At 27.6% G+C, this 13,435-nt stretch overlaps 1 protein-coding gene across 2 annotated transcripts in view; it reads right to left on the reverse strand.

Moving 5' to 3' along the window:
• LOC107443622 (homeobox protein E30-like) overlaps positions 1–6,878 on the reverse strand; it is a 68,195-nt gene extending 61,317 nt beyond the window's left edge. The window contains exons 1-2 of one of the 2 annotated variants that reach the window (XM_043046680.2): positions 6,431–6,878; positions 3,498–3,534 (exon numbers count right to left, since the gene is read on the reverse strand). In XM_043046680.2, coding sequence (XP_042902614.1) covers positions 3,498–3,534; positions 6,431–6,667 — 274 coding nt within the window. In that variant the 5' untranslated portion in view covers positions 6,668–6,878. 2 annotated transcript variants of the gene reach the window in all.
• Positions 6,879–13,435: the final 6,557 nt, after the last annotated feature.

Consider the following 13,435-nt stretch of genomic DNA (forward strand, 5'->3'; position numbering starts at 1 on the left):
TTTACAGATATAGCATATTTTTTTAAATATTTTTTTTTTAAAAAATTAAAATTTTAAACTCTATTTTTGTGAAGTTAATATTTTTGCAGAACTTCAAGAAAATTATTTTAGTTAGTTTTCTCAATATTTTTCAAAACTAATAACTTAAAGAAAAATGTCTTTGAAATTTATCAGTTTTGTAGCATACTTGTGATACAAGCACAAAGTAGTGCATTAAAGTTCAAGAGCTAGAAATAGTAATCATTTATTTAATAAAATGAATTAAAGAAATATCATTTACTATTTATATTATTTAATGTATTTATTGATTTTATAATTATTACAAATTGGGCTAATGCATTCATTTATTAAATTTAAAACTACGGCAACTACAAATAATTCCAATTAAGGTAATCTGAGTTCGATATATATATATATGTATCTTTTATGTTAAACTACTGAAAATGGGGAGAATTTCTTCTTCCTCTTTCTTCAATTGAAATTTACGGCCCCTACAAATAATTCCAATTAAAGTAATCGAAGCTTAATACATGTGTCTTTCAAATCAAAGTCGTTCAAATGTTTTGAAAATGGTACAGTAAAATTCAAGAGCTATAAGTTGCATTAATATATTTAGCGAAATAAATTAAAGAAATACTATTTATGAAATTTATTATTTAATATATTTATTAATTTTAAAATTAATACATATTGTGTTTGTGTATTTTTCATAAATTGAAATTTACGGCCCCTCACATAAAGACAATTAAACTAATCACATAATTGATATAAGTGTCCTCTAAGTTCAATTATAAATTTCATTCAAAAGTTTCCTTATTAACGCATAATTTATTGTTTCTTTTTCAAAGATAATGAGACTCTTTCTTATTAGAATCAGGATTTATATGTGTGCCAATCAATTTTGCTTTCAACACTTACCTCTGTATATTTATGTGTGTGTGTTTCATTTGTTAATTATGATTCCGTTATCAGCAACAATCATGATCTAATTGAAGAGATCTTTTTGAAGTAAATATCAGCCAATCATAAATTAATTAATCTTGACAAATTTGATCGAGTTCAATCATCACAAATATGTTTACATCTTTCAAGGACGTATGATAAGATATCTGATGTCGAAGGAATGTCCTCATTCTAATTACGGAAAAGGATAATCGATATTCAAATTAACGTTATTTATGAAAGATACCGAACTTTTTAAGTTTAGGCGTCTTAATGATAAAGTTTAAGTTACGTTACAGCTTCAAAGTTTAAGAAAACTTATCGAAATAAATACTTATTTAGAAACAGCATAAAATTACATGGGATGAGAAATAAACACAAAATTTGGATTACTTAGGGGATTTAATTAATATAAGTTCCGTTCGTTTAATAACGTTTAAAAAAAATAATCAAACATATTGTTCATTAAAGAATCGGATGATACAAAACAGGGTAATTATGTTTTTTCAGTTTGGATTTATAATCATTGTTTCTTTTTATCTATTGAGGTTTTAATTCGAAATACTGATTGGAGTTAGTTATTTACTTACTCCTAAAATGTACGGAATTTAGAAAAGATTTTTTTAAAATTATGGTTACAAACCTTGCAACAATAATTTAATACTTTAAAACTTAATTTTGAGGAAACTACTTTTCCTTACTTCGACAATTGAGAAAAAAATATTTTTTTTGTTAAAATCTGTCATGCTATTGGAAAATTCTGGTAAAAATAAATATATATATGTACTCACATGCGTAGAAAAAATTGAAAATACAGAAAAATTATCGTCATTTATGTTGAATGAATGTTGCTGTTGTAAAACTGAACTCGACTATGGTGGAAAATTGTTCGTTTTTGTGCATTGCGAAGTATTAAAATAAAATACTAACAGAAAAAAAATGTTGTTTAAAATAATGGGGGAAAAAGCGTGTAGGAAAGGTATGAAATTTTCAGAAGTTAATGAAGGTAAAATAGCAAAAACAAAAGCACCGTGAATCTGTGAGGAACATGTAAATGTTTGTCTATAATGATTCTCTACCTCATTCAAGAATAAATGTTAACAACCTGCATAAAAAATTATATATTTCAAACTTTTTGGTTTTCTTCTAATGCTTCAAGCTGTTTTTTATCAATTAATTCATATGAAGTATAACACTCCTCTTTCATAACTATATGTCCACCTCTTATTTTTAAATATTTTATATTAAAAATCAGCTTTTTTAAATTAATGATAATATTTACTCCTCTATTAGTTTTACCTCGAATATTTTAACTTTCGAAGTTTCCGTATTCATGTTATATTATGTATTTTTCGTCTGCGTCTAAGACTGATATTAATTCTAAATACATTTTTTTAATTTTAAATATGAAGTAGACTTTTCTTACAGAAAGAATGAACGAAGATAATGAAGCTCGATGAATATCAACCAAGTGCTATATTTCAAAAGAGATCGTAGCTTGTATTTTCATTATGTTTAATGTATTTATTAATGCTTTAATTACTCTTATATTAAGGATAAACATGAACGAATATATAAGTAAAATGGATTTACTAATTGAAGAACTACAGTAATGTATTGCATAGAACAGTGAAACTAATTGTTTGTAAAATGCTTAATAACAATGTAATTATCTCATACCACTTCAGTTTGTGTAATCAGTAACCAATAAAATATTGATTGTAATATATTGAGCACAGAAATATGCAAATACAATTGAAAATAATATTACATTTACTTTTTTTATCTAAGAAAATTAAACGATTAAAAAAGTTATGTTTTGGTAAAATTTTGAAATTTCTTAAAAATAATTATTTAAGATTTTATTTTTAGGAAAAAATTTAACCCACTTTTGCCCCTTTTCATATAAATTTCTTTGAGAATGCAGAGTCGAATTATGCATTTAAATTATTTTGAAAAAGTACATAAAAAAAGTAAGTTGTGGGCTCTTAATAATTACATTGAAAGGGAAAAAAAAAACCTTAAATTATAAAGCTTTTGCTTTAATAAGAGTATTAAAAATAAATAACATGATATTTTGCTAATGAACATTTATTTAAGTTGTATATTATTGCGTCCGTAACAAAACTTAGCAAAAAAACAAAACAAAGAAAAGCTTTAATTGGTCACTTTTTAAAAGTGATCAACTTTAATAATGGATTTGTTGTTTTTGCAATGGTAAACAAAGTAAAATTGGATCTTATCAGTTTATCAATGAATTTAAATTTTTCGATTTAAATTAAATTAGGGATTTTATTGCTTATTTTCCCCTTTGTAAGAAGATTGTTTTGATTTGTTGTGCAAAATGAAATCCTTATCGATAATTTTAATTCTGATTGAACTTAAAATTTAAATTATAAGAACTCAGAAAAAAAAACTTTTGCCTGTGCGTTCTAACAAACATAAATTAAACAATATCAAATATCAATAAAGGAATAAGGCCTATTTTATGTTACCCAAAAGTAAATTTGTAAATGATAATAGAAATTTAAATAAAGCAATTAAAACATAATTACCTGAGCTTGCACGTGCGCTGTACCTCGTGCAAAACACCTGAGAAGAAAGGGATATCTATTAGACATATCATTTAAACTGAATTGTTATTGAAAAATAAAGGGTAAAATGATATCTATTAGATATCTCAAATAAACGGAATCGTTGTTGAACAATATGAAATTAAGGAATATTTATCAAATAACTCATCTCAATTAAAAAAAGGAAAGGTATGTCGATTAGATATCTCATTTAAACAGAATCTTTATTTAATAGCTTATGTTTATGTTAAACAGGGTATAAACCTCATTATCTAAATTTTTTAAAAAATCTAATGTCTAATAATATCTTACCCTAAGAGAGTGATTTCTTATGAAATGAAATAAAGCCTTTGTTCATTTTAATATAAATATACTTAAACTAAGAAATATAATTTACTTGATAATGAATAAGCTATTAATAAAACCCGAGGAAATTCTAAACACCAAGAAATATTTTTTCATGCTACATTGTACTATTATAATAAATTTCGTCATGTAATGTAATTATTTCTATTTATAACAATTACTTTTTAGATACTTTAATGTTGTAGGTAATATGACTACAGCGTTAATTAAACTAAGAGTCAATTGTTTATGTAAAAAGAACGATAGTATCTGAATTGAAATCTCAAAATTTAAATTTTTTAAAGTTCAAATTATTATTATTAATCTTTCCGAAAAATAAGTATAATTTAGAAGAACTGAATGGAAATTTATTTTATTTCGTAACGTTTTTCCAAATGTCATTAAATGTTTCGAAATACGCTTAACAAAATATGTTATAAACTTCGAAATAACGAAGAGAACAATATAAAAAAAAACATTTGAAGAATTACAAAGCATTGTAAGAATTAAAATTTGAAAGTTTCATAAGTTATTGAAATAAGACTAATTTAAAAATATCCCGGTGTGTCTATTGTGTTTTTGAATCTTTTTCATATTTTGGGCGATTAACTTGATTGAACTAAATATAATAATTTAAGTGCAATACATTAATGATAAATAAATTTGCTATCAATAAACACCTCTTCTACACTAATTATTAAAAAAAGTGCTTTTTTTGCCTGTTTGATTTATCATATTGAATCAAAGAAATATTTCAAATACAATTTTTTTTCGTATTTTATGCTAAAGTTCATGAAACAAATATGTAATTTTAAGGCAAATTAGATTACTCTTCCGTAAAATAAACTTAATTAAAAAGTTGAAAAAAGAAAATTCAATTACCATGTTTTATTACGATTTCATCAAGAAAACTATAAAGTAGCAATGATATAGATAAAAAGTATTCCATAGAGAAGCATGCGGACATATCATGCTGAGTGTATTTAAATATGAACAAACTTTACTTAAATAAGAAAATCCTATTTATTTTTTCTGAGTCTAAAAAGTTTAGAATTTGAAATAATTTATGTGTAGTTAATTTTAAGAAGAAAAAAAAAACACAGTTAAGAAAATTTTATGGTTTTGAAAACTGTTATTAAATGAAAATTATAAAGCAAATTAACCTTAATTATCATAAACTTAATTGAAATTACACGATATATGTTTCAATAGTTTTTAAAAAAAATATTTGAAAAAAAAATCTAGGTTTAATATCATCAATATTGCTTTTACATAAATTTTAAAATGAAACAATTCAACGAATATTTTTTTAAATGCTTTTGTATTGTCTTGTAAAAGTAGACTAACAAATAATTCTAGCTTAATATGCTTATTATAAAACATGAATGTTTCACATAGAAACGGTAAATGAAACATGTACTAAATCAACATGAAACATGTACCAAATACTAAAACTTGGTTTGTTAATCATCAGTTTTTAATTACAGCCTTGAACTATCTATTTGACCTAACACAAACTAATTTAGTTAATTAAAAATATAAAGCAGCTTCCTGAACGGTTTTACTCAACTATTAATCATGAGATAGCTTTGAGTTAGGAACCAACATTTGAATTTTCTAAGTTGATTAATAAACTTACAAAAACATACATCGTTAGAAACTTTTAGATCGTATTGAACCGCAATATCGGTCAAATTAACTCAGCCTTAATATGTTTATAAGCTGAATTGCATCCTCACTCTTCTTAACTTGCTTACATAATAGCATGGTTTAGCTTGAATTGAAGAATGATTTAATTTAAAAACAAATTTAAGTTGCATTAAGCTTGCACCATAATATGGTGCAAAGCAGCGATTTTGTGGTTCAATTTTGAAATTTCGAAGTTCAATTTTGAAGAAGTGTACTCACAACAATTCAAAGCCAATTTTTGAGCAAACACAGGCACTGGTTAAGGATCTTAAATGGCGTAATAATAATAATAACAACATTAAAATTAGTTAATGATATAAATGATTTAGTTTAATTAATGTATCATGATTTTAACTAAGAAATCATAATATAATATATTAAAAGGCAAGAATAGTTGTATCCTAATTTTAACTAAGAATACACGCGCTAACATAGTATTCAGTACAAACATATAACTCGGCGCTGAACTATTGCCTACTGTGAGCATGGTGCAAATTAACTGTAATCTAAATTAGGTCTAAAATTAAACCATATGTCAGTTGCTCAAGTTGCGCTATAGATTCGTATAAGCAAGTTTAAGGAGTATAATAATGTAACTCAAATTATCACCATATTAAAATTTTGACAAATTTCCATGAAGGTATGACACCGTCCACCAGTGCATAAAATAAATAAACAGAAAAATAAATAAATAAAAAAAAATTGCTATCTAAAATAAATAATATGTTGCATTTGAACTTGGATTATTTCTAGTCTTATGGGGAGGTTTATGTAAGAGTAATTAAGCATACTTAATCGAGGAGACTTATAATCCAAATAATCAGGAATTATTTTTTAAAATAAAATACATAAACAATGAATTCAAAAAAAATCGCACTAACCCAAACAGGTAGTGAATTCTTTTTTAAATCGTCTGAGGGACTCATAGGTGTTATATCTCTCGAGTTCTCATTGGTATCATGTCCTTTTGGATAATTTAGTGTCCTCTCCCTCTTGCCAAAATCTGGAGAGAGTATTTTTTCTATAGAAAACGCCAGAGTTTGTGTGGCCGGCTGAACCCTTTGTCCGGTGTGGGCCGGTGACGGTGCGGAACTTTCTGTTTCAAGTTCTAACGCCATTTCAGGCAATGTCCAGCAGAACACACACCAAATAGAACAAACACACTATTCTAAAAACACTAGCACATTCCGCACTCCATACTCCAAGGTTAAATGTTTGTGTATCAAAACACACCCTCTCAACACACTTCAAAACAACTTCTCGATGCTGGAAGCAAGAACTCAAGTTTTGTAGTCTTTTGGACGTTTCTTAGCGGCCCTCTACAGTTATGGGGTCTTCCTGCCGGCGTCACTTTGGTCCGCCTCTCTTACTCTCCCCACGTGGAGATTGACCAATGAAATGAGAGTTAGGAGGCGGAGTTTTCGTAGCTTTTATTAAAATGTCAGCGTGCGCCGGTGGGTGGAGATTGAAAAAGAGCTGCGGCGATTTTACGTCCGGGGATATTTCAATCGCTTGCTCGCTGATGAGATAATTTCGACAAAGAACACATTTTGATTTTTTTTATTTTTATTCTGTTCTTGGTGATCGTGTCATCTTGTCAAAAATTGACTTTATCGATAAATACTTTTTTTTAGGAGCCTTGTGTTAGGATCATTTTTTAACGAAAACTTAGCTAAATTTTATTGCACAAAAACGAAACAAATTATAAAAAAAAAAACAATAGAGGAACGTGTGTAGATTTTTTTCTTAATTTGCTGCTAGAACGAACAAAATTTGATGTAATTGAAAATACTATGATTTATTAGTAATTTGTTTTTGTTTTCAAAGTATTTAAATTCTTATTTCTTTTTTTCTCTTTTCCTTTTTATTTTTTTAAACTATGAAGAAAAAAAAAACTATCAATAAAATGAACAAATTTTGAATTTTTTTTATCCCCTTTGAAGATTGTGGTACCTTCTAAAAAATTGAATTTATCTAAAAATCCTTTTTCTTTTTTTTAATTATTATATATTATTTCTTTCGATGTTGTTCAAGTGCTTTTTTCAAGCATATATTAAATCTGTTAATTTTAGAAAAAAAAATTTTTTAAATTCTTTTTTTTTAATATTAGAATACATGAATTATAGAAAACAAAAGACAAATTTAGTTTTTTTCCCCTTTTTGTGAAGGTGTCTACTTGTCGAGAATTGATTTTATCGAGGAATACTATTTTTTGTTACTACGTTTTATTAATGAAGATAATTTTAGGTTTTACATCATTTTTGAAATATTACAGTTGTTATTTCTTTCGTTTCTCTCCATGAAAAAAATTGATGATTATATTTTTATCATGAAATATTATTATTGAAAAGCATGTTCGGAAGTTTGGTTTTATTTTTCAAATATATCTTTAAATTGCTTTTTTTTTCAGAAAAGAAATAATTATAAAACGAAAATGTATGAATTTTTTACTCGATGATCATGTAAAAATTGATAAACGCTATCTTTTATCGTTCCCCCTTATGAATTCATGTTTATTTTTTACTTTATATTTTATTTTTTATTTCCTTTATTTCATTTTAGGAAATTGAATTCCAAAAAAAAAAAAAACATTTTAAATTGTTTTTGAAAACAAAAGTATAATTTTGTTTGTTTGAATTCATTATTGTAATTTTTTTTTTAAGTGGAACAAAAAGTAAACAGACCTTTTTATTTAAATTATATATTCCCTCATTTTGTATAAAGTTTTCTTTAATGACAAATAATATTTTTATTGCATTATTATCATTTAATCTCTAATTAAATTCATTCATAAATTTTTCCTTTCAAATTACCTTTTTTTTTGTTACCTTTCGTATTCTACAATTATTTTAGAAAAAATGCATAATTTTTTCTTTTTAGACGTATTTCTTTTATTCAAAATTCAATAAATAAATCTAAATGAGTTGTAAAAATATTCTCTATAAAATATATTTATTCTTAATTCTTTAATTTCTTCATCTGAATCTAATAACTTTTAAGATAATTTTTGTTTTTCTAAGCTGAACTTAGCAATCAGAGTTGTTTAAGCATTTTTAAATTTTTTTATTTATTTATTATTATTTTTTTGCTAAAAGAGCGATTAACAGAAAATTAAAATTTTAATGATGTATGAAGGTGAAATTTTGGTGAAATTTTCTCGAGCTATTATATTACTAGAGATTTGAAAAACTTAATTTCATTAATTATTAACAAAAATTGGGTATTATAAAGTAATTTCTTTCCGCAAATAAAAAAAGCAAAATTTGTAACATTCTTTTACAACTTTCATTATTTTGCTACAAAAGCATAGAAATTCGGGAAAACTTTTTATTCATATTTTACAGGAAAAGAACGAAGTTTAAAAAAAATAAAAAATAATAATAACCGAAAGAGCTGCTACACATAATATGTTTTCTTATTCAACGAAAAAATGAAAAAAGTCTTGCTTTATTGAAAAAAAATTTAAAACGAGCTAATTTAATTTTAAAAGTGTATTTTAAGAGATAAAATATTTAATTTGTCAATTAAAATTATTTTTTACGGATTACGTATTTTAAAACAATTATTTTAATTGTATACTTATCAATTTCAGGAAATTATTATTGTTATAGTTTATTTCATGCATTTTTCATGGTTTATTTTATTTAATACCTATAATGTAAATTTTAAACATGAAGGAAAGTTTTTCTTCTATAAGAAAGAAAGCTATTATTTAAAATATAATGAATATTCAGTATTCTAAAAAATTATGTTAAAATTCAACACCGTGCACATAATTAATACATTTTACATAGTTAAACATACTAAGTGTATTAATGTTTTTCTTGCTTAAAAATTAGTCAATGAAAATTAAATGATTTTAGAAATTATAAATAGAAATTCTGCCTATTGGAGACAAAATCTGCTTGTTTGATACAGACAGCAACATGGGAGTTCTTTGTTGAAATGCGAGCACTAGCAATTTAGAATGAAATTAATCAAACAAAAATAAATATGAAGTGAAAAAGGGAATTCTTAAATTAAAAATTTATACAAATTACACTTTTAACAAATTTTCATAAGAATTGATACTTTTAATATACTTTTACGAAAATTAATACTTTTATGGTATTTAATACTTTTAATAAACTTTTACATTAATACATTGATAACTATTTCTAGATAGAACATTTCGGATGAACCCTAAAATCGCCGCCCAAGCTTAGTGCGTAATTCCCTCTTCAAACAATTATTTTTATTAAATTATTATTATTAAATTATTATTATTATTATAATTATTGTTTTTATTTTATTTTTTAACCGTATTTGAACACCCGACAGAGTTTTCAGTTTAAGGCTACCAATGTTCAACTCCGTAGCCTTCTAATTTTGACCCCAATCCAGAAGACTAGGGAACGCCTTTGTCAAGAATTGGGAGAGATTTTCCTTCGTGCAAGACTTTTTTCGATGGAACTAATCCGCACTTGCTTTACATGGAGAGGGAAACCACGAAAAACTGCACTGTTAGTCTCACGGCAGGGGGACTCTGACCCATGATTTGTCTACCACTGAGGAAAAAGTATAGAAAAAGTGAATTTACACAAACCTAGAGTAAGTTTTGGAAGTTCAAATACTGAAAAGAAAATTTTAAAATATCAAAATGAAAATAAATTACGAGAAGTTAACTTAGGATTACAGAATGGGAAAGCTCTCACTCAATAATTTGTTTGCATTTTGATGTTTCCAATTTTTTTCTTCTTTCTAGCTAGCAATTGAAACTTAATGGTTTTGTAAGGTTTGCCTGAACTCACTTTAAATTTTATAATAGTAATAGAGGTGAAAGAGAATTTGCGGCGTAAAGTTTCTCCCGAGGTATGGCGTCCTCTTAACTCATTACACGGAGAGGAAATACTCGACTAATTTTAACAAAGCTGTGCTTAATAAGATTTATGCTTAGCATCAATAAAAATTACGAAACGAACAGAAAAATTGGTAAAGACGCAACTTTTTGAGACACTAATGAGACCTTTTGAGACTTAATTTTGAGACATTTTGAGACGCAAAGGCACACTTTACAAAAAATTCCTCATACGTGAAAAATGCATTGAAAATAATATGCTGGTTTCGGATTGCCATTTTTTGATAAACAGCAGAGACTACGATTTTTAACTTCAACAAAAAGGATTCAAGATGTTTTTATTTATTCTGGGAAAAGTGGTCTGAATAATGTCTTCGAAATTTCTTCTATTGCGGTCGCTATATTGCTTTGTTTGTTTTGTTGTTAATTTACGTCACACTAGAGCTGCACAATGAGCTATTGGCGACGGTCTGGGAAACATCCCTGAGGATGATCCGAAGACATGCCATCACAATTTTGATCCTCTGCAGAGGGGATGGCACACCCGCTTCGGTGATTGCCCGACGACCTGCACGCGAAGTCGAGCACTTTACGGTAGTACAGTTTAACGAGGACCAATACCGCACACCCTCGGTCCCTATGCAGACTGATCCAAGTGGTCATCCACCCGCACACTGATCGGAGCCAGTAATGCTTGATTTCGGTGATCTGCTGGTTCAGAGTGGATGTTCTAATGGGCATTAAAATAAAATTGTGTCTATGAAATAGCATCCATGGTCTTAATAATCGAATGATTGCTGGGATAGGGTCTCTTACTGAAGAGCGTAGACAGTATATAACTTTTACTGCGATATTTTAATCTCTCAACTTCTGCATTTGCTTAATTTTGTAAGAAATAAATATTTTCTAACCATCATTAGACTTAATGCCTTCATGATAAAGAAACACATTGAACCAATGGTTCCCAATTTCTTTTGCGGCTAAGGAATCCTATATATTAGACGTACTGAAGTTAATTGAGGTAAATGCGCTCACTGTAAGCGTGCACAATTACCTCAATTGCTCCTATGTGCTACATCCTATAGAAGACTATTTTTAAAATGTTTAATTAGAGTAAAGAAGATTTTTCATCATTTTCTCATTAATAGTCTTGAATTATTGAGCAATTAAATTTGCGGTCCTTGTGCTTTATCTAGCCTAGTTATGAATTTGTTTCTGGTTTATATCCATAAGCTGAAAATGAACAATAAGCCGAATTGTGATTCGTTTTGAAATGAAAACTTAAAAGAACTGCTGTTGAAAATTGTTATCAGGGAAACATATTTCTTTATTAAAAGGTTAAGTTACTTTATTTTGACTTGAAAGGCACGTTTGGAAATACCAATGGAATATTATATATATATTTTTCTTTCATAATTTGTTTAATATATTATTATTAAAAATATTATATTTTCTTTTCAAAAATGTCGCTTCTATTTCATTGGCATTTTATTTAAAATGAATACATAAAGGCAACAGAAAGATTAAATAAACTATGAATTATAGGCTTAATCTAAATATATATATTATAACCAGCGTTGAGTATCCGACACAATTCTGAGTTTATGACCATCAATGTTTAACGTCGAAACCATGTTGCTTTGAACCAAATCTAGAAGACAAGAGTACTCCGGGATTAAGTATTGAGCCAAACTAGTCTTCGTGCAGGACTTTTTGATAGAACTAGCCCGTATTTGCTAGTAAATACGGGCTAGTATACATAAAGGCAACAGAAAGATTAAATAAATTATGAATAGGCTTAATCCAAATATTATAACCAGCTTTGAGTATCCGACCCAATTCTGAGTTTATGACCATCAATGTTTAACGTCGAAGCCATGTAGTTTTGAACCAAATCTAGAAGACAAGGGTACTCCTGCATTAAGTATTGGGACAAACTAGTCTTCGTGCAGGACTTAACTATGCCTAGATAGAACTAGCCCGTATTTGCGTTATATGGAGTGGAAAACCTCGAAAACTTCTCGCCGCTTAGAACGAAATTCTAATTCATGGTCTTTGCTAGCCAGGAGCAGAATTCTGACTTACCAGTCAATGCTTGGGTTCGAACCTTGGTTACCTCAGTGGGAGGCTCTATCTCCTGAACCACCGAGGCTTTGAATCTAAATATAATCGGAATTTCAAAACTCATTACTCGTTATAAAAACATTAACTCGTGGAACCCCTTTAACACTTCCAGGGAACACTAAGATTCCGTGGAACACCATTTGGGAACCTTAGTTGAACCATAAAAACAAAGTCGCCAATGATTTTCTATTAACTTCTAAAAGGCGCCAATGTAAGAAGAAAAAAGGGACATATTCTCTCAATCAGAAAGAATCTAAATTTGATTGATACCCAAGAGGGCTCCGACAATATCGATGTCAAAAAACAAAGCCCTCCGCGGAAAGCTCCGCAGAAAATGAAATTCCTGACGTTCGCAGAATCAAACTAATTGACAAAAGAAGGAGAGCTTTTAGGGGTGCTGGGAACAAATGGAGGGGTCAATCGGGATAAATCCCCCCTTCAAGAATGTTTTGATAACGGCTGAGTCAGATGAGGGGTGAGGGGATTTCTCCCGTTCGAAAAGTGGTTGTATCAAGAGGGTAATGCTTGTGGCAACGTTCGAAATTAAATTACTCTTTGAACAAGAATAGGTAAGCGGGGAGAAGTTATTCAAACGGATTCTTTTTTTATGAGGCATATCTTTTAATGATCGTTTCCTCCAGATTAGGTCTTATCATAAAGTTGAATCTTATCATCTTTTACTTTGATTTTTATCACTTAAAAATGTTATAAAAATATTTTAAAATGTGTTTTAGATAATAGATTAGATTTGCTTTCAGTTTTATGGATGCTTTATTTTATTTTATTAGAAATCTTTGATGAATATGTTATTGTGTATCGATATCCTAATCAAAACTGTTTCTAAATGAAAATAATTCAATTATCATTCATTTTTATGAGACATATCTTTATATTCAATTATGATACATGATGATTTATTTAAATA

This window comes from Parasteatoda tepidariorum, chromosome 8 (assembly GCF_043381705.1).
Source record: "Parasteatoda tepidariorum isolate YZ-2023 chromosome 8, CAS_Ptep_4.0, whole genome shotgun sequence".
Taxonomy (NCBI): domain Eukaryota; kingdom Metazoa; phylum Arthropoda; class Arachnida; order Araneae; family Theridiidae; genus Parasteatoda; species Parasteatoda tepidariorum.